The 24,761-nt window shown below is 36.4% G+C and overlaps 1 protein-coding gene across 4 annotated transcripts in view; it reads right to left on the bottom strand.

Annotated features, from left to right (window-relative positions):
* Positions 1-930: 930 nt before the first annotated feature.
* The window catches only part of TRPC4 (transient receptor potential cation channel subfamily C member 4), a 229,219-nt gene continuing 205,388 nt past the window's right edge, over positions 931-24,761 (bottom strand). For all 4 annotated transcript variants that reach the window (XM_003806917.7, XM_063595763.1, XM_063595762.1 and 1 more), the window contains 5 exons: positions 19,436-19,631; positions 15,618-15,812; positions 3,604-3,645; positions 3,386-3,475; positions 931-1,976 (listed from right to left, as the gene is read on the bottom strand). In XM_003806917.7, coding sequence (XP_003806965.1) covers positions 1,254-1,976; positions 3,386-3,475; positions 3,604-3,645; positions 15,618-15,812; positions 19,436-19,631 — 1,246 coding nt within the window. In that variant the 3' untranslated portion in view covers positions 931-1,253. The remainder of the gene's footprint in view (positions 1,977-3,385; positions 3,476-3,603; positions 3,646-15,617; positions 15,813-19,435; positions 19,632-24,761) is intronic.

Genomic DNA, 24,761 nt, shown 5'->3' on the forward strand with positions numbered 1-24,761 from the left:
GTGGCTTAAATAGACACAAGCAATGTAAAATTTAAGCTTTAAGTTTCTAGTATCAATTTTATGTACGTTGCGAACACTTTCCTTGTAATAGTACAGTGAATTGTTATAAGCTAAATTACCTTGCAAACAATAGAAAGAAAAACAAGAAATAAGAATGTTTTTCCTATAGGCAAAACTATATATCTATATCTGCTGATAAAATTAATGATGATTTTTGAGTGATTTAATTTTAAAGAAATATATAAAGATTACTGGTGAAAAGAGGAGACTGCTAGTTTTTTTTGTATTTCTTTTGAATTGATTACAATATTGCGTTGATTGAAAATACTGGAATTCAACTTTACTTAGATTTAGATTGTTAGAATAAATTCATTTTCATTTGGATATTATTAGTATGTAATCATCTTGCTTGTTTAAGATACTTACAATATTATGGTTTATTATTTTTTTATAACTGAGAAATATTGCCATATTTTTGAAATTCTGTTATTCATAAAGACTCATATTTATACTGATAAGCAGTTGAATCTGAAATAGGTAATTAAAAAAACTGGAGGGGCGAGTTTTTTTCCTGACAAAATGTCGTTAAAAATCATCAGTCATCAAAATGTATTAAGACAAACACTTCTTTTACTTACTGAAAGGAAACCCTGGAACAACCTAAAACACTACAAAGTTTTTCTGAATTTGAGGGAGTTTAGATATGACTCCATGAGAAGACTTGTTTGCTTTGTGTACAATAATTATTTACATGTCGTTAAGAAATAATTTGGTAATATTTGTGTTTTAAAGCCAAACTGTAGGACTAGGTGAAAAGTCCTTGGTGAGTAACCCTCTCTAAAGACCCTAAAAAATTATGAAAAGCTATAATATTTCAGCCACATTGGTTTTTGCATATAAAAATATCTATTTTAGGAGTCAACTACCACATGAAATAAATTGCATTTGTTTTAATTGAAAAAGATAGCTAAAATGTTTCTGTGGGTTATTGCAACAGTACAAGAATACAAGGTGCATTTATTTATTAACAAAAACAATTGTAAGACAAATTGTGAAAGCAAAAGCAGGCTACAAAACAAAAAGGTTTTTGATTGCCTTTGCCTTATTTAAACATATTACAGGTTAATATGCCACAGCTGATAAACGCTATAAAGTGTAAGTTAGCATTTGCTAATACAATTTAAACATTTTCCCCCACCCAGAGCACTACGGAAAATACGTATGTGTATGGTAAACGCTTCCTCCTTCAAGTATTACAATCTGGTGGTCACGTAATCTTCGTGGGTGACTGTGTCTGGGAGGTTTAGATCATAGTCTATACTAGAGTCCTCTTCTTTTGCATGTTTCTCCTTTGGTATTATAGGAACCGTGTCCTCCACCACCACCTTCTCTGACTTGAATGGACACACTCTCTTTCCTACCTGTAACCCCAGTGTGTCCGTATTCCTTTCTCTATGGTCTACTAACACACATTGTTCACTGAGACCGGGAATGCTCAGGTCACCCCGTGAAGCTAATCCTCGAGATTCCAGTTGAATATTTCTCTCAAGTGGTCCTGCAGCCTGTTGACGAGCAACTTCTTCTGAAACAGAGAAGATTTGGTTTGCATTTTGCTCAGCAGCATTTTGTTTTGATCGTCTATGAAATAACCCAAAGTTTTTGATATCGGTCACAAAATTCACTTTTCTCTGCTTCTCCCTGGGCGGCTCCTGAACCACCAGGGCAGAGCCATTGCTTATGTTATGTCTTTCAGAGGCAATTGCTGCTGATCTCGGATGAATCAGGGTGGTTAAATCAAAAAGGCTGAAATTCTTTTTCTTGTCCTTGCTATTACCTTCGCTATCACTCTTTTCATCTGAGTCTGCCGAATTTGAAGACTCCTTCGAGGCATTCGCAGATTGTATTGTGGAAAGTTTGCTTCCTCTTAGTAATCCCAGGACTTCAAAGCGGAAACTAGAAATGTCTTGCTTTAGTTCCTACGTAGAATTTAAAATGAAAAATTCAGTTATGACTTAAACATTTGGAAACATCATTTTCTCGTCTCATATATGGGTCAGAAATGTTTTCACTCCTTTTTAAAAACAAGGATTCTACTCTATTGTGGTTCTATTTAGAATTCCCAGTTCTCTCACGGATACTTGATGTCATTTTGATGTCGACTAATTTCCTTATTGGAATTGGGAAGGACACTTCCTAAGGCTGTTGCAAAAAGAAACGTGAGTTATCTTTGCCACCAACGTGCAGCTGAGTATATTGGGTTTCCCTGGGACTACAGTTTCTCTCCAAATTATTCATCTGCTGCCAAGTTACCTCACTGTCTCTGGGGTGTATTTTATAAGATTTTTAATATTGGCACATTTTTCTGTCCAAAGGGATGTCTGAAAATTAAGTGGAGACTAATTTAAGAGTTGGTAGTTACTTGCAGTTGTTTACTGTCTTAAAGAGGACCTTCCCCCTACATCTGGGTCAGCCTCTACATCCTGGGAATTTCTTCGGATCTAACAGCATTTCTTAGACTCATCCTTTTCCCTTGTCTTTTGGGACAACTGAATTCTCACTCTTATCCTGATGGCAACCTTCTTGGTGGCTTCCTGCCCCAACCTATCTCCTAAAGCAACATGAATCATTTAATATTACAATTTGAACTTTATGGCTGTGAAGAAAATCTGGGCTTCTAGCTAGTTTTCAACCTGCACTTTAAGTTTTGTAATTTCTCTATCTTCTTACCTAATTCACTACTTCATTCTCACGTTCAAACCTGCTATTTTCTATGTTAAATACCTCCTATAGATTTTTTAAAATTTGTTTGTTTGTTTTGGCCTGTAAGATCTTATTGACCTTAATCATTCTTCCAAAATCTCTAAACACTCACTCAATAATTTTAAACTAAATTATTTTAAACATGTGATTCAAGCATATAATATTTCACACATTTTACTTATTTCCTCTTACACAATTTAAAAACTATCAAGGAGAAAGTTTATAAGTGTATTAGTTACAATTAAACTCAAACCTTATATTCACTGCTATCAAAGTTTTTCAGAACACACAAAGTTTTTGTTGTGAGTGTGTTAGTAAATGTTTCAGATTTAAAAATCAGGCTGAAATTTCAGAAACAGAAGCTCACTCTGGGATCAGGTAAGTCAGAATGCCATTAAGCACTAGGCTTTTCTCTGTATGTTTGAAAACAATTTATTTTGAGAAGAAATTTCACCCTTGCTTTCCTTTTCTTTTTACAGTTCTGTAGGGTTTCAGCTGAAAAATCAGAAGGCACACAGGCTTGCAGGAACACACAGCTGCATTTCCAGCTCTGATTTTAAACGTGCTCTATCTGGATCCATATTCTGCACAATCTGCCTCTTGTGATGAAGATGAAAATGGTTACCTTAAAGTTCTCTTCGGTCAGGCCTTCTTCAGTTTTAGCATCTCTAATCATTGCAGCAACGTATCGCTTCACCAGGTTCCTCATAACTTCCTGAGGCATTTTAGAACAAGAGTATTGATACTCAATGAGTAAATAAATTTCCTCCTGAGTCAGTTCTGAAGGGGGGACTGCATTTTATTTTAATGAAAATTTCAAGACATAGTACAAGGACAACTTACTTGGTATTGGTGATGTCTTCTCAAGTTATCAGCAGCTCGCCTCTGAAAAGGAAAAGGACATTCCTTTCTGGTTATACTGTTATATTACTATTCTAAAAAATAATTTATTTTTTTAATCGATAATGTTTTTATTCTCATTTCTTCAAAGTGGGAGTTTTACTAGTCAATGGACAATGGCTAAAGAGTGCTGCACATGAATCAAAAGAATGAGTGAACAAGAGTGTATAATCTATATGACATTTGAAACACAGAATAAGTTAACAATGACAGAACTGTTGTTCTCATACAGGACACAGGATGATGGAAAATTAGTTAATTAGAGTTAATATGCACTCAACATCGATGGAATGATGCTAAGAGAAAGAGATAGGACATATCAAATAAAAATTTAAAAGTTTTCATAAATATTAACATGGCAAGATTAAGAAGTCAGTTATGTTATGTACCAGGTAATCAGAAGCCTCATTAGTCACTGAACTCTCCAATCATATATATATATATATATATATATATATATATATATATATAATTTCAATCATATGTACAGTAAGAGGAGATTCCTGTTTAAATAGATGGCAGGATTTAACGGAATAAATAAAGGATTCTGTTGAAACACAGCATTTATTAACTCATTTAAAAAATTAAATGTGAGTCCCAGCTCATATTTTGAAGGCATCAGAATGGTTTGAGAGCAGAGGTGGGGTAAGCACAGGGCAGTGATTTGGGATTGTAGAATAGAGAGGTGGGTTGTTTAATGATTGAAAAAAAGCCCATTATGAGTTGAGTGAAATAATAAATGACATTAAAGTTATATATTTGCAGATTCTCAAGTATTCTAAAGATATTAGAAAAAAACCCTACATAATCCCAATTTTATGTATGTTGAATAAACATCAGCACTGATTCTTCAGGAAGAATATTGGCCAAAATAATATAAAATAAAAATATCTCTATAATAAAAGAATTAATTTGGTAAATTGTGAGAAAGCAAAAGGGATGATATACCTTGGTTTTAAAATGACGCTTTTGCTCTTGTTCCTTAATAAATAATCATAGGCTGATAAAACAGAATATTGAAAAGAGCTGTGCCTACATCACTGTGAAATGATAATTTAAATATTAAACAATTTAAAAGAAACTCTTTTCTTCTCTTCAGAGAAAGAGAAGAAAATGCTATTTTCACTGGCCATAAGGATGCATCTGTCTTTCATGATTAGTAGTGACTTGTAGGAACAGATGAGACAATGTTTAGGTTCCTAAAGGTCACTAATTATTTTGACTATCATTCACTTTTGCATGAGAAATACATTTTGAGAAAAACATTTAAAATAGGATTAAGTTATTAATTTAAAAACTCAGAAATTTGAAACAACACAAATGTAGAGAGCAGCTTGAAAAAGTATGGCATGGGAATTTTATGGCTGGGCCACCAGATGGAGGTGTCTGACTCATATTGAGACATAGCTCAGCTGAAACCTAAGACAAACAGCACTTCTAAAAGGAAACACACAGTCTTCTAGATCTTAAATTTACTTAAACTAAAATACTAAAGTGAGTCATACATCAATTTATTTAACATTCTCACCATAAATATTATAACAGAGATCTGGTTTTCATTATTTAAGTAGCTAGAAACTCTTAATTTAATATAGAAAGAATTTAGTCTACTTAATTTTTATTGTTTTGGGATTCTATAACATTTCACTACTGTGTTTTAGAATCCTATCCTTCTAAAATCCAATAAGGAAATTTTCAACAGAGAGCAATTAGAAGTCAGGATTTAACTTTAAATTTCTTTAACATCAAACTACAATTGAGGATGACAGAATCAGAAAATTATGAGTAATAAGTGAAAATTATCATGATACATTTTAGTATTAAAATGAGTACAAACTGTCTTTCCTTCAGTAGAATCTTACTCATCCAACGTCAAAAAATTTTAATACAAATATAAAAAGGTCAAAGACTACATTTTAAATGATAATTCTAGGTTAATTTTCTTGGGAAAAAACTTAAAAAATCAAAATGGATTGTCAAAAAGAGAGAGGAACACTAAAAATGTTCACTATGGTACCTTTCAGGCGTTATTCAGTTTATATAGTCCAGGTTTAAGACTAAGTTAATGCGATTCATTGTTTTTGCTAACCAATTATATTCCACAATTATGTGGTAATACCACAAAACTATTTTTTAGTTTTATGAAATTTTATTAGGCAATGAACTTCAACATTCTAGCTAGAAAAATAGGAATGGATGAGGTTAACTGTCTTCTGAACCTAAAACTCAAAATGAATGCAGTGCGCTCACCAAATAATTAATGCTAAATTATGCGGCTGATAGAGCTCTCATCTGTTTAATCTCTGTTTCCCTGATTAGCATGACAGAATAGGCTGTTTAGTGATCATTACCATTATGCCCTTCCAGTTCCTACTTTCTAGGAGAAAGTGTGGTGTGATATTAAGAATATGGTCCCAGGGGTTACACCTGGGTTTGAAGCTGACTGCGCCTAGTCAGGGAGTTTAACTCTGACACCCTCCCTCTTCCCTGATTTTTTATTTGCAGGGTGAAGATAAACTCCATGGGTAATTCTGAAGATTAAATGAGCTAAGAGATTTATGGCATCTGTTGCTAACTAATGTTAGTTCTTGTCCTCTTTGCATTTTTTTCCTTTTTGATTAATAATGTGATTTAATAGCCTTTTAAAAATCTGATTCTCAAAGCTTGTGCATAGTAGGACACATATTACGATTACCTCTGAGAAAGTAAAATAATATACTTACATTTAACTGTGTCCCTTTGCATGATTTTGATGGTAATTCATGCTTGTGGAGCATTTCCTTCAGCTAAATCGTTAGATGCCTTCAGCTTTGGCAGTAGAGAGGTTTAGAGGTAGGAAAACGTGCATGTAAGTGATAGAGTAAGAGAATAGTTCTGGTAAATTTGGATAGATGTGACCCAGACTCTGTAGGCAGTCATCTTTGGAGGAGCCCAGAAGTTTTATGAACTTTTCGGCATGACATTGAATTTTTGCTATGACCCTAATGAGACAGCCATATGTGAGCATTGATATAGAAACTCCGAGGAAAATTCAGAGGTCATAGCAAAAGAGAAAGCTGGCTAGGGGTTCCTGCCCAGCAGAGCTGTGGAATGTACCTCCTACAACATGTCGCTACTGAGGAGCCACTCTGATTTGGCATCTCATTTGGTCGAGTTACAGAGCAGAGTCTCCAGGCCTGGGGATGGGAGTTCCATCTTTGCCTTTGTCTCTGGCTGAGCTCAGGGATATGTCTCTTCAGGGACTCAGGATGATTTTCATGGGTTGAGGCAAGGAGAAGCCTACTTCTAGGGAATGCAAGATATTGGGGAAGCTGGTTGTCTACCTCAGATCTCAGTTTTTTCAGTGTAGGAACCTTGAGTTGGGAGAAATTGTTTACACTCTTGGTGCCAGGCAGATTGAAGAGAAGGGCATCCTGTATATGGAAATACGATTCTTTCTTTTTTTTTTTTTTTTTTTTTTTGAGATAGAATCTCACTCTGTCACCAGTCTGGAGTGCAATGATCTCGGCACACTGCAACCTCTGTCTCCCAGATTCAAGCCATTCCCCTGCCTCAGCCTCCTGAGTAGCTAGGATTACAGGTGCATGGCACCACACCTGGCTAACTTTTGTATTTTTAATAGAGACGGGGGTTTCACCATGTTGGTCAGGCTGGTCTCGAACTCCTGACCTTGAGATCTGCCTGCCTCGATCTCCCAAAGTGCTGAGATTACAGGCGTGAGCCACAGTGCCTGGCCAGAAATACGATTCTTTTACCATGTGCTAGGAGTTTTTCATTTCTCTGTGACCCCTAGATGGGCTTTGCCTCCTATCTGAGTCCTGGGATATTTCTGGTGATAATCCTGGCACTGTATATTTGGGTTTGGTTTTCCATGGCAGGGAGTAAAGCCAGCTTGTCTCAAGGCTCCATTTTGGAATTAGAACTCTCTTAACTTGTAGGGCTAATTTAAGGTATATTTATTAAATGACTACATGTGTATGGCAGTGGAGTGCAAGAAACCAGAGATGAATAAAGCACACTTTTGCCCTTAAATGGCTTATAGTCCAAAAGGTGGATTGCCAAGATCATGAAAGACTACACATGAAGGCAAATACAAAAGAAAACACGGGAAGTGCTGTAAGTGTGTTATTTGAGTACAGGGGAGAAGGAGGTAATACTGTGTGAAGGAAAGAAGCCGTAACAGCCCTCTTATAGAGAATGCGGTATTAGATGGGTCATGAAGGAATCACAGGATTAGGACAAGGGGAGGTGCACAGGTGTTCTAGATGATTGGAGTAGGATGAGCAAATATGCTAGGGTTAGAAAGTGAGAGGCACATTATGGAGACTTCTGGCAGGATAGTTGCAAAGTCTTTGCTACTGGGAATATACAGATTAGATTGTAGTGGGAAGTTAGCGTGGACTCTTAATGTAGAATTTCAGATGGCACATGAATCCAGTGGTTACTAGGCACCTGGGGATTTTGACTAGTTGAGTGACATGTGATGAAAGTGTAATTTCAGTGATAGTCATCTAGCAGCAGCACCAAGTGGGAATGAGACTTCCTAGCTTCTGGTGGTGGCTGTTAATTCTTGGAGTTCTTTGGCTTGCAGGTGCCCATCTGCAATCTCACATGGTGTTTTTCTTGGGTCTCGGTCTTCACATGGCCATGTTCTTACAAGGACCCTATTCTAGTATAATCTCGCCTTAACTAAGTATGTCTGCAATGATCCTATTTCCAAATAAGGTCACAATCTATGTATAGGGGATTAGGACTTCAACATATCTTTTTTGAAGGGGCATACAATTCAACTCATAATATATGTACTCTTTGCAATAAACATCACAATAATTTTTGGCAATTAGTGACACCATTGAATATTACACAATAGAACTACCATCAATTATATTGAGGACATTCATATCCTTTTTTGTTGGGTAAAGATCAGCTGAACTTCAAAGGGATTTGTTACCTTAAGAGAAGATTTTTTTTCTTATAATTATCACTGGAAATGACCGAGAACAGGAGAAATGAACAATTTGTGATTAAAAGTAATATAATGAAAGCCATTTCATTTAAAAATACCTAAGTGGGCATTTAGCTTTAATACCTAAGAAAATGGGTATTTAATTTTCTTTCAAGCCATTTGCATGTTAAACGTTGACAGAGTAATCTGCATTAACTGTGTTCTCTAATTTTACTAAAAATAATAACTTAGGTAGAATTATAGCATGGTAGACCTGTGTTAGGAGTAAAGGATTTCTCAGTGAATGAGCTCAAGTGTACAATATCACATAGAAATTTCTGGAACTTGTGGCCGGGCGCGGTGGTTCACGCCTGTAATTCCAGCACTTTGGGAGGCCGAAGAGGGTGGATCACGAGGTCAGGAGCTCAAGACCATCCTGGCTAACACGGTGAAACCCCGTCTCTACTAAAAATACACAAAAAAATTTGCCAGGCGTGGTGGCAAGCGCCTGTAGTCCCAGCTACTCAGGAGGCTAAGGTGGGAGAATGGTGTGAACCCGGGAGGTGGAGCCTGCGGTGAGTGCAGATCGCGCCACTGCACTCCAGCCTGGGCAACAGAGCGAGACTCCATCTCAAAAAAAAAAGAAAAAAAAAAAAAAGAAAGAAATTTCTGGAACTTGCATTTTGCAGCTTTTTTTTTGTTAAACTAGATTGGTTGTGAGTTGTGTTTAAGACAGAAAAAATGGATTTTATGACAAATCAAGGACTTTTCTTCCTTAACTGAGTGTCTAGGAAAAATATTTTAGAAGAAGTTCTCCTTAAGTTGGCACTTTTCTTCACAAACTACATCAGAAGTCACTAGACTGTGTGTGGAATATTCCTTGGCAAAGTAGCTTTCAAGGAGAAGATGAGGGCATACCTGTTGCCACATTAGCATAATTCACAGTTTGCAGGTTCCTCCTAATTTGTTAGGGCAAGACAATGGCAGTGTTTGGATCAGAGAACTCATGTTAAAGAGAAAGACCATCTAGTGAGAAACTGCTGCTGCTGCAAGGAAACTCTGGAATTTCAATAGAAGTTTCAGGTTTCTTTAGAGCAGGGAAGATTTTGCAGCTAGAAAAGAGAGGTCTCTGGAGAGTGAGCTGTGACATTTTGTCACTCTTATCTCCGGTTCTCTCCAGGTCCACTATGTGGAATGTCACACTCACTTCATGTAGCTAGTCCCTGCTGTCAATTTTCAATGCCATTTTCTCTCATTTCCACTCTGGTTTTGGTCTAGCAGTGAATTTTAAGCCCATGAATTATGCCTTTTAGTCTTTGCTTTGCTCCTTGAATTCCTTAAGCCATGCAGCTTGCTGTGTTCTTCTCCTTTCACGAAAACTAAAAAGGCAAGAGGGCATTCCGGGATGTGATCCCTTTACAAAAAAATTGCAGTTTGGCTTCTTTGCAGATGGATCTACATATTGTTCTCTATAAACAGTCTTTCTGCACCCTTATAGCATACATCTGCTTACTGCTTTTCATGAACCCATTTTCTAAGCATATCAAAATAATTCACGTGAAATGCCTGAATGTTGTATTGTCAAACCAAATATTCAGGAACTCACTCTTGAAATACCAAGAATATCAAGCAATTAATTTCTATATATCCCCGCTGGGGAAATAAAGTTTCATCAAAAGGCCCTGCCAACAAATCTTGCAGCAGTAATTTAGGAATCCGGAGACACTCACGGATGAAAACTGTCATATCTGTAAGATTTGTCATTAGGCCTACTAAGTGTCCTAAAGATTAGGGAGCAATACATTTTGACAAATTGCCACTATAAATGAAGTCTGAGAGGCATGTACTATAAGCATTTTTTCTTTAGTGATGATAGCTGTTGCTAATCTATTCACAGTTTCTAATTTCATTTGTAGTGACTTAACTGGGCATATTTCTGGGGCAGCTAGTCAGGTTTGAATATTCCACCTGTATCTCAGGGCTGTGTGATGCTCAGAGTGATCTTCCAGAGACCATCCTGCCTCCTGTTCTTCTCACCATGTGCTTGAGAGAAAACCAAAAAGTGGAAAACATAAAACTAAGGAAGTTAAAAACATTTTTTATGATTTTATCAAAAGAACTAGTATTTTTTTTGGTTCGGTATGGTAACATATAAATGTAAACATTTCGTTTAGAAACCTAGTCTGTGACATTAAATATGTCTCACATTAATTAAATGCTTTGGGGAAGTATTGTATTATAATAGCATCTTTGTACTTGAATTAAATGGATCGGGACTTTTTGAGCAACAGCATGAAGCCTGGCTTCGTTTTAGCTTAAAAAGCTCAGATCTACTATGTACTCACACGAATTAAAGATTAAAAAACTTCAAAAAAATTGTGGTAGATACCAATGCTGTCTTGAATAGAAATGTCTAGTTAAAGTTGTAAACTGGAAATGCTTGTTAAAATGGAGACTCCTGACAATTCTTGTATGCTAAAATATTTGAGAACAAATGCTGTAATGATAAGAAGGGTATTTGCTGATAAAATGAGGTTAAACAAAACATTTGACAGGAAGCAATGTCAAAAACACAAGTTAAGAGTGTGTTTCTTATTTGGATAGGCTGCCTTTTTCGTGAGATTTTTATAATAGCCCAGAGAGGAAGTATCTCTCAATAATGGGTTTGCTTTCTATCACAAATGTTGTGCTCAATAATACAGCAGTTCTGCTTCATTTATGCTTTCTCCCATAAAGCAGTCAAGTGAAAGATTAATTTACCTGGAACTCCCAATCAACCATTAAATGAAGTCCAGAGTTACAAAGAAATACGAATTAATGAGTTTTCAGAGCTAGTTGTATCAGTATTACTGGGAAGCCATAAATAGCACGATAAGATCATCAATAATGGGCTCCTAGAGAGTGGCCAATGTAGCAACCCTGAAGAGTACTGGTTTCCCAGGCATTTCCTGGGAACATGAATGGAATGAACAGCAGGGTGACATTTACTCAAAGGCTGGGTGACGAGTGTCAGTAAGTGAACTACAAATGGGAAGGTTACAGAAAAATACTTCAAAGAATGAAGTCACTTCCAGTGTAGCTTGAATTTTCTGCTTCAAAAATGCAGCATAAAGATAAGCAAGTTGAGGATAAGGGCAGAAGGTAAACCAGCCTGGTAAACAAGGGATTCGGGACACAGGAGTCTAAGAGGCAGCTGAAAACAATGATAGGATCTGCAAAGGCTGCTGAGAACAATCAAAAGACACAACAGTGAAGGTATTGCTGCATGTTCACCAGACTTCTCAGGGAAATAAGAGAGGGTGATGGAAAGCAGTTTGAACTGGGAAACAATGGAAGACCCAGCAATTTTCCCCTGCTCTGTCTCTAAGAAAGCATGAGACAATGGGCAAAGTAAACAGGTTATCTTTTAAAAGAAATGGTTGAGCTAAATGATATCTAAGATCCCTTTGGGGTATAATGGTATATTCTAAGCCATGTGCTAGTTTCACAAAGTGACTGTCACTGTTCCTTAAATGTCACCTTTTAATTAATAGTTGTTTGTGTATCTCATTGTCTTTGTATGTCCACATAATAAACTATCAGGAGGATTAACCAAGTTGAAATAAATTCACAGAAAAATTAATTACTTTTGATATTACTTTCTCAGTTAACCCCTCTTTTAATAATACAACCATCTTAATTTATATCTCATTTATCTTATACATTTATTTATTTATTTATTGAGACGGAGTCTCACTCTGTCACCAGGCTGGAGTGCAGTGGTGCGATCTCGGCTCACTGCAACCTCTGCCTCCCGGGTTCAAGCGATTCTTCTTCCTCAGCCTCCTGAGTAGCTGGGACTACAGGCACGTGCCACCACGTGCAGCTAATTTTTGTATTTTTGGTAGAGACAGGGTTTCACTGTGTTGGCCAGGATGGTCTCTATCTCTTGACCTTGTGATCCACCCACCTAGGCCTCCCAAAGTGCTGGGATTACAGGTGTGAGCCGCTGCGCCCAGCGTTTCTTATACTTTTATAAGCAAGAACTTCCTTATAAATTATACCTATCATTTATTTTCATATAAACAAAAAATGTATAAAGCTCAACTAAGAGTAGGCATCTGAAAACAATATGTCCTTTTCATTTTGGAAATGCAGTATGGAGAAAGAGTAAATTTAGACAGCATTGATATTGATTGGGCTGGTGCTTGCCCAGGGCTCTAGATTGGTGGAAAAGACAGACAAAACTCAGAATATTTTTTAGTTTGGCATAAATTCCCAAAGCATCCAAATAGTCATTGTTGAATGTTAGTAAAATATTAATGGTTAAAAAAAAAAAAAGGAATGGTTTGAGATTCTGATTAGTTTCAAATTACCTTGCTGTGCATCAGCTTGGAGCAAAAAATTCAAATATAAACACATAAAAGAAATGTGTGGGTTCCTTTTGAGACCAGTAATATATAGCAAATAAAACTGTTTAACTCTGAGAATGAATCACTACTTTAATAGAAAAGCCAATTGACTGAGAGCTCCTCTTTGCTTCTAAAAAATGATGGCAACATAATCCTACCCATGAGTCAACAGTGAGAGGATAGGAGGGAGGGTTGGAAGTCAAGTTTTTGGTCTGGTTCTCCATTCTTTTTGTTGGCAGTACAGATGGATCTCTTAAAACATCAGAGCAGGACCCTGTGTTTTGTTACAAGTTTCCTGTTATCTTAAAAACCAAGATTCTCTCTGCCATTGCCTAAAATTAAAATATGAAATACATATTTCTTTGGTGAGTAGGTATTTTTTTTTTGGCCCAGAAGCTCTTTTTAAATCAAAATACTCTTATGAAAGGTAGTATATTATGACAGCATTAATCATCACTATCTTATCAGAGATCAATTAAAAAATGCTTATAAATTTAAGAATGACATGGTATAAAGGATAAGTATATTTGATCTGGAAAGGAGTAAGCTGAAGTCTGGCTTCCTTGAAATCTTGTCCTGTTTACCTCAAGGGAAGCATTAATTATTTCTTGCATTTTTCCCATAACCTCTTTCATGTGACTGTATTATAATGTTAAATATACTACATAACATATCTGTTTTTATTTCTGTATCTCTCATTAAAATTGGTGCCCTCAAAGATGGAACCCATGCCTTCGTACCTCTTCCCACTCCTCAAATTCCAGTTCAGTTACGGCAAGGGGGACACATGCAGTAATTGCTTATTAAATCTAAGCTATTGGCCGGGCGCGGTGGCTCACGCCTGTAATCCCAGCACTTTGGGAGGCTGAGGTGGGCGGATTACGAGGTCAGGAGATCAAGACCATCCTGGCTAACATGATGAAACCCCGTCTCTACTAAAAATACAAAAAATTAGCCGAGAGTGGTGGCAGGCACCTGTAGTCCCAGCTACTCGGGAGGCTGAGGCAGGAGAATGGCGTGAACCCGGAAGGCGGAGCTTGCAGAGTCGAGATCATGCCACTGCACTTCAGCCTGGGCAACTGAGCAAGACTCTGTCTCAAACAACAACAACAACAACAACAACAACAAAGAACTAAGCTATCACATTTATTCTAAAACTTTTAACACAAAAGTCAAATATCTGGAGTAAAATAATTTCACTCCCTTCTAAGGTCAGTGATAAAGTTCATAAATTAGTATGAGGATGGCAGGATAAGGCTTTGTTGTAATCTGACTTTGGTTTCTAAGGTCAGATACATTCTCAAACTGTAGTCCCCCAAATCTGTGGGTAATAGTTTATGGGAAAGAATAGAACTGCATCTCCTAATCACCTCTTTGTAACATTCACTTGCCAGTCAATTTCTCTTTGGAATTAGAGTTGTTACTGAGATGAGAGGAAAATCAATACCACTGCCAGTAGGAGAAAGCTCCATTTGGTGCTGACGACAATGCCTGGTGGGCAATGAAGTTAAAGAGTGGTAAGGATCTCTTAGGGCATTGCAGTCACAAACCATGTAAAATAAAATTGAAAACAAATTAATATTTTTTTATTTTTAATTAATCTCTAATACTACTTGGTAATCCTAATATGATAACATTTAAAAATACTTCCAAAGCAATTTTACTGAGAAGATCCCAGTGACTAACGAATATCAGTGTTAATTTCCAAAACATTACTATGAGAACTTTCAAAATTAGAACACAAAGTGAGGAAGGCGTGAAGAATGATTTGTCTTATGTCAATGGTATGGCTGGACCAAAAGCTTCACGTGGTGTATCTTCTGCTGGAATTGCTTGAAACCCTGATTTCCAAAATGATGAAAGGGAAATACCATCTTCCAGTTTACCAGGAGCATGGCTCTGAGCAGTCCCCGCCCCCTCACCTTTCTCTCTCTCTCTTCTGTCTCTCTCTCTCTCTCTCTATATATATATTATACACACACACACACACATATATATATATTTAGATGCCTAAATTCTTGGCATCTAATATGATAGGGAGTAGATGCAACATGTTGAGTAATTACACATATTCTGGAATCACACTTAGCAGTTGGCACAGCATATTTAAGTTATAATATTCAGTCAATCATTTAATTGAGAATTCTTATCAAGCATAAAATGCTTTGTGCAGGGACCTATGTTAGGCATGAAGAATTTGAGGTCACCAAAGCACATGCCCTGCCCTCATGGAGCATACAATCCAGAGGGGGAAACAGACAATGAGGAAGAAATGCCACAAATAACGTGCTGTCACATTCTGAAAAGACCTAGAAGTCAAGGTATTAAGACAGAGTATGCTAGTTCCCCAACCTTGACTAGCAGAACTCAAGGAGGGCTGTGTGAAGAGCGGGACTTCTATTAAAATAGTAGTGACTGCCCTCGATGCAGGAAATTCACTTGTGAAGAAATCCTAGTTAATCAGACACTGCCTTAGTCATGGGAGATGTGTTATAAATGTGCATGACATGCAATCAGTAAGAACAAAAAGGCTAAAGACCTGAACATGTACAATAAAGAATACAAGTATATTCAAATACACAATTTAAAAAAAGAGTAATACTAACATGCTGTGTTCTTACCCCTATTGTTCCAAAACTTTCTGGCTTTCTTCTCATCTTTTTCTTGCACAAGTGTGTCCAGATCCATTTGATCAGGTACCAGAGAGACTTGGGGCTCGGGATGACATTGAAGGGAGTAGGCAGAGTACCTCCTTCTTCAAAATAACTCATCCAAAGCTTTGTTCGTGCAAATTTCCATTCTATATCTGCATGGTCCTGAACAGGAGAACATGACAGCTGATGATAGGTTCCTTAATTAACAAGGTACCATAAATCTCACAGAGATCCTGTAACCTGACTTCAAGCGGCTCTTGGAACATTAATTAAATTGCTTCTAAAACCACCACTGACTCCCAGAGACAGTCATCTAAACATTTCAGAGGGTGGCTTAACCTAGGGTAGTCACAGCTCTCGTGTCACTTCTCATCCTTCCTTCTTCAGTGAAACAGACATCTAAAATAATTCCATGTTAAAAAGACTGCAGTAATTAGTTATGACTTGAAGATTAGCCTGCATCTTCTGCACTGTAGGCTCACGTTACTGCAGTTTCATTTGATTCAGGCCAGAAATAGACTTTCTGTCTTAACCAAAGCCTTGTACTCCTGCTTAGATTAATGCTACCTCCACAGATGCTCATGGCTTAGCCTTCAATGTTGCCAGGAAAAGTCTTATTGGATATGTTTTCATGTGAATATTATTGCCCACCTTCGGCCAATAGAGATAAACTCAGAAAGAAGTTCCATTAACAAATGTAGAATTGGGCCTCTCTGACACACCATTGAATCTTGACCTAACTTTGTACAGATTTCACCAAAAAGGAGTATGGCCAGTGGTTACCCACAATCCTGAGGCTATCCCCTTCATCATGTATTACTCACTCCACTTTATTAACCTCCTGAGGAAACTTTGGTACATTTGTGGCAATTAGATTTGGGACAGCCAGTCTCTTCTTAATTTAGTCATAAATCTGATTTAAGCAGAAAATCTGAGAAGTAGGAGGTGGTAGAGACTGGGCATACATTCATTTTAAGAATTCAGAATAGTTCATTGTAACCAGTTAATATCATAAACACGAACTCATATTTTAGAGTAGGAGAATAATCTTCAACTAGGCTTCATTTTGATATTCCTAAATTGCTGTGTGCGGATGAATAAGTTATGCATACTTTTTTATTCTGCGCAACATGGGTTTAATCCAGATATTGGACAGACTGTGCTTTGAACAAGAATCGCCATACCTAGAGAATGCATGGCCTTATTGCTGCTAAGCAAATGTTTGGTAATATGGATGATCCACATAAATGGGAACACAGAAGCCGCAGTTTCCCTCCCTTTTTCCCTCCTCTTCCTTTCCTTTCTTATTTCTCCCTCCTTTCCTTTCTCTTTCTTTCTAGACAAGTTTATAGGTTCTGGCTGATTATGCTGCATTGGTGAAGAGAATTGTACATATTGTTTCCTGCAGGCATGGAGAATGGGACTCAGCAGATTTGGCTCAAGGAAATAAAAAGGCAATCACTTAGATAAAGCATTGGCCTGTGAATAGCTCCTTCTGATTCTCTGACTCTCGGTGAGTCAGAAATTATGTTATCTTATTGCAATCACTAAGCAAGTGCTTTCTTTGTTCATGATTTAGGATTTTAAGAGGGTCTATAACATAGTCTATGGTGCTTAGAAAATCTGGAGATAAAAAGTTCTAAGCTGTTGATGACTAGATCCACCTTCCACTACTCACCTTCTAACTCCTAGTCAACATTTGAAACTTGGCTTAAGAATCCTCTCTCCTTAGAAGCCTGTTCTGCCTCCCATCAGTCCTGAGCTGCCTCCTATCTCCAACCCAAGTCAAGGTCCCCTCTTCCATACTTTCATGACATCCTCAAATTTCTTTTCTCAATATTGAAATTATTTATTGCTTTTTTATCTCTACTATATCATTTTTTTTGTTGAAAACGGGGACTTTTTAATTCTTTGTATCCCGAAAATTAAGCATGTTTATGGCATATAGTAGGTGCACAATAAATATTCAATCAATTAACAAATGAGTGAATGGAAAGCAGTCTTTAGTTGGGGCCTACATAAGTGCTTCTGCCTTTCAACAGTTAAATTTTCCTCTTTTTCATGGTTTACCGATGGCTCTGAGTTACAGTTAACAAGAAAAAGAAAGAGGAAGAAAGAAAGAAAGAAAGAAAAAAGAAGAAAGAAAGAAAAAGAAAGGAAGGAAGGAAGAAAGAAAGAAAAAGAGAAAATTCTGCTATTCTGGGACAGGTGTAAGCAAATGCTTGACATGTTTGTGCCCCCAAGGAGACTTCATGCATGGAGTCCTGGGAATCACACCTGTCTCAGGTTCTCAGTGCCTCTTTGGTTCTCCATAGTCTTAGGGTTTGGGCTAAGTCTAAATAGAGAGTTGAAGATGATTCTTATCTCTGTAATGAAGTTACCTAGAAAAGCACACCTCACAAAGAAGCAATAAGAAAATGTCATAATATTCTTAAATAGTGTTTTCTCCTTGATGAAATTGGGACATTTAATGTTTTAAAAGATCCAAATTGCTGGCAGCTTCCTTGTATCTAGCTTGATAATTAAAGGCCTTCTAATTTGTTGTTGTTGCTGACGTTCTGGAAAACAGAACCCACATTTTGGAAATATGTTGATTAGGAGAATATAGAACTTCTGACACAAAAATTTAGAGTCTATTTATAAAAATTTCAGATTGTAAGATGCTTAAATGAAATTCAAAGTATCCACAAATTCGGGTATTAACCTCCAAATCCTAGGACCTACCTATTTCCAGAGGAATTTTTTATGCATTTGGAATACTTTAGTCTGTGAATCAATAAATAAAAACCATCTATTCTCATGTTCTATGCAGTTTTTCATCAGTGATGAGTGTCTTATGAGAAAAATTGCCTCCCTAAAGATGGCTGAAGTAAAATTCAGAGTTTTGCTTGATAAAAAAACAGTAATAACACTTCAGAGATTTAACCATAGATTCAAAGGTGTAATGGAATGTAATTATTTATGAAGAAAATGGGAAAACTATAATTACGTTTATAAAATGCTACTTGTCTAAGGTATAAATATGAAAGACTTAACTATATTTCATTCCACTAAGAGTTCTGTTTTGCTGCTAGTGGTCCTAGACGTATATCACTAGTATATAAGTTCAAGCAGATAAGTTCAACTTTGTCTTTCTTGTGCATTGCTGTATTTCTGGTGCCCAGAACAGTACTGGGAAACACAGTATGTACCCAGTAATTATGTATTGAATGAATAAATAAATAACTTGTTCTACGTTGTTTAGATTCCAGAGTTTCAAAAAAACATGTATTGTATCGTGTATTATCCTACAGAAGTTAATATTACTTCTCTTAATACATTGCTTTCCCTGAGCTTTAAGAAATTGAAAATCCTGTGGCTTCTCCCCTTCCCAGACTCCTCTCTGGGTTATCTTTTGTATCTTCCCCTGTAGGGATGACTTCGCTTATATGAGAGTGGTGGGTTAAATGGACCGACAGGAGGCAAAACCTATTGTACATGGCACAGAGATGAGCTGCTTGTTTATCAGTCAGACCTCAGCTACTACTTCCCATAGCCAATGGCTGCCTGGCAAAATGGATTTGGTTTATCTTTGTAATCATGTGTAACATGACAAAATCAGATTAATTTATAGCTACATATAGTGTGCTACTGCTCAGAAATTTCAAATTAACCATTTATAATTCTTATCTGTCTAATCAGTAGCTAATTATAGATTTTATTTACGATGATAAGAATATGGAGTATAGCTAAGAACAACACATTCTAGAGGAAACATTGAATTAAAATAAAGCTGGTCAACTTACAGCAATCAGTTGGTAAGAATTATTCATCATAGCTATTAACATGTTGAGTAGAACAACCAGAGAGATGACATTGTATGTCCCAAACATGGTGGCACCAACAAACTCAGTAAATTCATGCTGTGCTTTGACATTGGTCACATATAAATTGATGAGCCCAAATATTGACCAAAACAGGGACTGCAGTGTCTCAAATAACCTGTAATAAAGATAAAATGATACTAATATCTATATTAATGGAATCATTATACATAGGATAAAACAATAAAGCTTGGCATGATTATATATATATAATTAACTTAAACATTAATATCAACAGTAAAATAACCTTTTAGGACAATTATAAAATTAAACCATAAAAAGAGAGAAATAAAACTGTTTTCCTCAAACTAGTAGAAATGGTGTACTTAAATTTCCCAAGAGCTTTGAAAGCTAAATTTAGTTTCCTAGGGCAGAGAGAGGCAAATGTGGCATGGGTACTGAGTTAAGAATGGTTTTCACTTTCTAAAATGGTTGGGAAAAAAATCAAAAGAGTGATATTTTATGACATGAAAATTATGTAAAATTCACATCTCTATATCCATAAATAAAATTTTATTGAAACACATCCATTCTCATTCATTTATGCATTTTCTATAGCTTCTTTTGTGCTACAATGGCAGAAGAAAGTAGTTATAGCAGAGAACATATGGCTCAGAAAACCTAAAATATTTACTATCTGCTCCTTTTCATAGAACATTTGTCAATCTCTGTCCTAGGGCACTAAGTCATCACTAATAAATGATAGATCCCAAATTTTAGGCTTTAAAAAGTCTGCTCTTTTACTGATTTTGCTTTGGTTGTAGGAGAATTGAGAACATTATAATTACTACAGATTTCTATGTTTACAACTAAAATTGGACATAATGCATCTTGTAAGATGGTAAAGAGTCTCAGAATGCTTACGTAATAAAATTTGATGGGTTTTTGGTTTTTTTGATATTTCAAGGAACATTTTATTTATTCTAGCCAATGAATGAACTCTGGCTATTTTATTGAAAATAATGTCCCTTTAACTTACTCCAAAAAATGAAATAAGCTGAGGAGTATCTGAACTCAAATGGAGAATTGTTTGTTTCAAAGGGACCATAATAATACATTAATATAGCATAATAAAACGATGATAGAGCTTTCATACTTCTTGATAAATCGTTAAAATGAGACTATATTTAAATTACAAAAATAAAACGAAAACCTCTCATACCGGGCATGATGACTAAGGAGGTAGGATTTCTGTCTATGGGGAGATTAGCATTAGATTGGAATGGTGTTGCAGAACCAAGTCAATTATGGCTTCTGGCAACTCCCAGCCCCAGTGGCATTGTCCCCTGTATGCCCTTTTATGGAAAGGTAGTCCTTGTGTAAGACTCTGGAGCTTCTCACCCAATACCTCCATGGATTAAGTCAATCATGGTCAAGTGACCCAAGGAGAGAAAATTCATATAAGGCCAGTGGCCTGTGGCATGCACTAAGGCAAAAATGATCAGAATTCCCCTCTAGAGAAGTTTGCCTTAAAAATATCAAGTTAATTGCCCAAAGGGGTTGAGATGACAGGGGTTATGATGTGGAGTCAGAGTCACTGGAATGACGGGATGCCAAAGGTTTGAGACAGCACAAACTAAGAAGCAGAGAATTGAGGATGAATAAGCCAGGCAATAAGTAAACTTGGAATAAGGATGAAGTAGCTGACTCATTTTAATGCTGACACACAGAGTAACAATCCCGTGGCCCAGCACTCCGTCAACTCCCGCTCTTCCCAAAGCTGAGGCTTGCTCTAGGTTCTGCCCTTGCAAAGATAAACCCTTACTCAGAAGACTGAAGGGCTATAATTCTTTGCATGTTTTTTTATAACAAAATGCCTGTTACTTGAAATAAGCCATGAATTCTAGTGCATATAACCAGGAGATTCCAACTAAATATGCCTAATTGGCATTCAGGATGGAAATTGCTTTTTTAAAAAGGTAAAAAATTTCATATTTTTAATTGAGCAACTAATTTTAAGATAGAAAATTTAACTATTTATTTTCTAGACCTGTAAAATGACAGAACAACAGATTATTGTGAAGGAGAAAGGGCACTGATCTGATCAACTTTAGCCAGACTGTGATTCTTAAATGGAATGCTGTGCATTCTACGAGGAGGTGATCACATATTCTTAGAGGAAAACCCAGATGCCAGATTCCAACAATAATAGAGAGAATTCAATCTGACTCATTGGCCCTAGACAAAGGCCACTAAAGCTACTCTTTGAAAATTTCTCAGGAAAAAGTAAATTTGGCCCATGGCCATGAATTCTTTATTTTTAGTAACTTTAAAGACAACTTCTAAAATTAATCATAGTGTCCTTTGGATTTAATGTGAAAGAATTGTATTCTTTCTTTCCAAATAGTTTATGTTCTCACTGTGAGTATACACATAAAAATCAGCTGGTTTTCCTGACATGAATAGCAATTTAAGGAAAGTTGTAAGTTAAATATTATAAGTTATACAATATATAGTGTAAAATGTTACCACATAAACCCCATTACAGGTTCTTCTTCAAATAAAAACAATGATGCAGAATAAACAACTTATTATTTTGAATAGTACACATTTGCTCCTGTCTACATAGTAACTACTAATTTTAGGAAACATTAATAAATACTTTTGCAAAATATTTATTGATGTTTAAAAAAATTTAAAGGGGAAAATTCTAAATAAAGTAACATTTCATGATTACTTATAGATTATTTCTTTCTTTTATTTTCCCTCTTTCAGTGGAATAAGTCAGTGGTGAGATTTAAAGACTAGTTCCACTTAACTAAAATATATTTATTTCTCAGAGGAATCAAGACCCTGGCCTTAAAGTGTTTCTCAATGAATTGTTCAGATAATAGGTGGATTTTTAAAAAATCAGTCTAAGTTAACATTTCAAAGCCATTGCTTTCAGAAATGTTTTTGTCATTAGTAATTCCCAAATCTATTGAGACCAACATTGCCCATACATTGAAGGATCATTACTTAAAGCATCACATCTCAGAATGCCTTTACGTGACTAATATTTTTCTTGTTCTGTGGTAAGATATGAACTGAAAACTCTCCAAGATAATGCTACAATTTAATTAAGTGACATTTAGTACAAAACTTGGGTTGAAGACTAAATCCTAACAGTCTGTATGGGTGGACTTAGGTCCTGCCTTCCTAATGATAGCATTTTATCTCTTGCTTTGAATATATTGCTCAACATATGCTTTATACAATTAGCTTGTTTCCCTGATTATATATTTACAGCCAGAAAAATTGAACGTGTAAAAAAGTAATGTATTCCATTGTTGAAATTTTCCTCTATCCCATGGGACTAAAACAATGAGCAAACAAATTAATAAAAAATTCATCTGAATATTTTATCTTTAGTTTATAAGCAAAAATGAAATATTAAAATAATGTATGACTCCAACTGGCCAGTTACAACCATTAGGAATACAGCTCCAACAAATATAAAAGGGCTTTGCTTAATGAGACAATACCTGTCACAAAGCCTGTGCCCCTCTCTTCATAAGAAAGTAACTTACCAGGGGCTAATAGCTTAAAATTGCACATAGAATAGTTTCAACAACTAAATATTTTGTGTTTTTTGGTAACATGTAGTTCTTCTCAGGGTAATGAGAAAATAACCTGGAAAGGAGCAGGAGGAAGTATGTATTCACTGGTGGGAAACAGCATGAAGATGCATAGAAGACATGGATCACAGCCTGACACTGGGCATTCAGTCAGGGAGAAGACCAGAAAAGGCCTCCTGCAAAAGGTATATCTGAGGTAGGATTTGGAAAAAAAAAATTGCCACATGGAAGGGCAGAATAAGGCCATTCTCGAATAAGAGAAGAAAATAACGTATTTGGGGATTTATATTTATAATCCATCAGGAAATATTGAAGAGTAAAGTGTTAATGGGGGATTGAAAGATGAGACAAGAAAAGGAAGTGATACAGAGGATGTTTGTCTCTTTCAAATAGCATGTTGAAATGTAATTCCTGATGTTGAAAGTGGGGCTTAGAGAGATGTGTTTGAGTGATGAGGGTGGATTGTGGGTTGCTCACAAAAGGCTTAGTGTCATCCTAGGAGCAATTAGTGAGTTCTCACACTATCAGTTCTCACAAGAGCTGATTGTTGAAAAGACCCCTGCACCTCCCTCCCTCGCTTCCTTCCTCTTTCCCCCTGTGATGCCTGCTTCCCTTCACCCTTTTGCCATGAATGGAAGCTTCCTGAGGCCCTCACCAGAAGCAGATGTTGATTCTGTGCTTCTTATAGAGTGTGCAGAACCATGAACCAAATAAACCTCTTTTCTTTATAAATTACCTAGTCTCAGATATTTCTTCATTGCAACAAAAATGGACTAAGACAGGAGGCAGGGGACAGGCAGATCAATGAATGATCTAAAATGTCAAGCTAAAGAATGTGGCAGTATCCTGTAAAAAATGGGAAACCATTTTGGCACTTTAAACAGGGTAGCCTCAGATATTAGTTTAGAAATATAATTCAGGAAGCAAGATGGAAGACATAAGAAACAAGGCAGAGACCAGGGGCAGGGGTACTTAGATTTGGGCATCAGTGGAGAGCAAGGGGAAGACAGTGCCAAGATAATAGGAGCAGGAACAGATATTTATTGACCGACTACACATGGAAGGGATGAGAAGAAGGTAGGATCTGGAATAAGATAAATGTTTTTGATGTAAGTTTCTGGGTGGATTGTGGTGATGTTGACTAAGAAAAGGAATTAAGCAGGAGGAAGAATATGTTTTAGAGAGACTCTGATAAATTCTCTTTGATTGAATTTAAGTCTTCAGGAGGCATGTAGAGAGAGGTGTCCACTAGAGAGCTGAATATATTGTGCAACCCGAGGATAGAAATTGGTGCTAGTAATATAAATATGGAAGTCATGACTTAGACATATAGAGCCAATTCCAAAAGCACAGATGAGTTTTCATAGGGGTACTGTTAAAAGGGTCTCAGGTTAGCATGCTAAGACATACCACTATTTAAAAGCAGTAATGAAAATAAAAAATTATCAGAGTATACTTAAGGTTAGGGTTAGAGTAAAGTGAGAAAGGCTAGAGAAGTATTTGAAGTGAAAAAGGTAATAATATAGAAGTTAAAAGGGGCACGATTTCCAGAAATGGAAGTGTTAAACAGGGTCAAATGAAGCAGACACATTAAGTAAAATGTGAGCAGATAAATGTCCATAGTTAATGGTGATAAGAAGGCTCCAGATGATAATTTTTAGAGCAGTTTTAGTGGAATGATGGAAGCAGAA

The sequence above is a fragment of the Pan paniscus genome, chromosome 14 (genome assembly GCF_029289425.2).
Source record: "Pan paniscus chromosome 14, NHGRI_mPanPan1-v2.0_pri, whole genome shotgun sequence".
NCBI classification, from domain to species: Eukaryota; Metazoa; Chordata; class Mammalia; order Primates; family Hominidae; genus Pan; species Pan paniscus.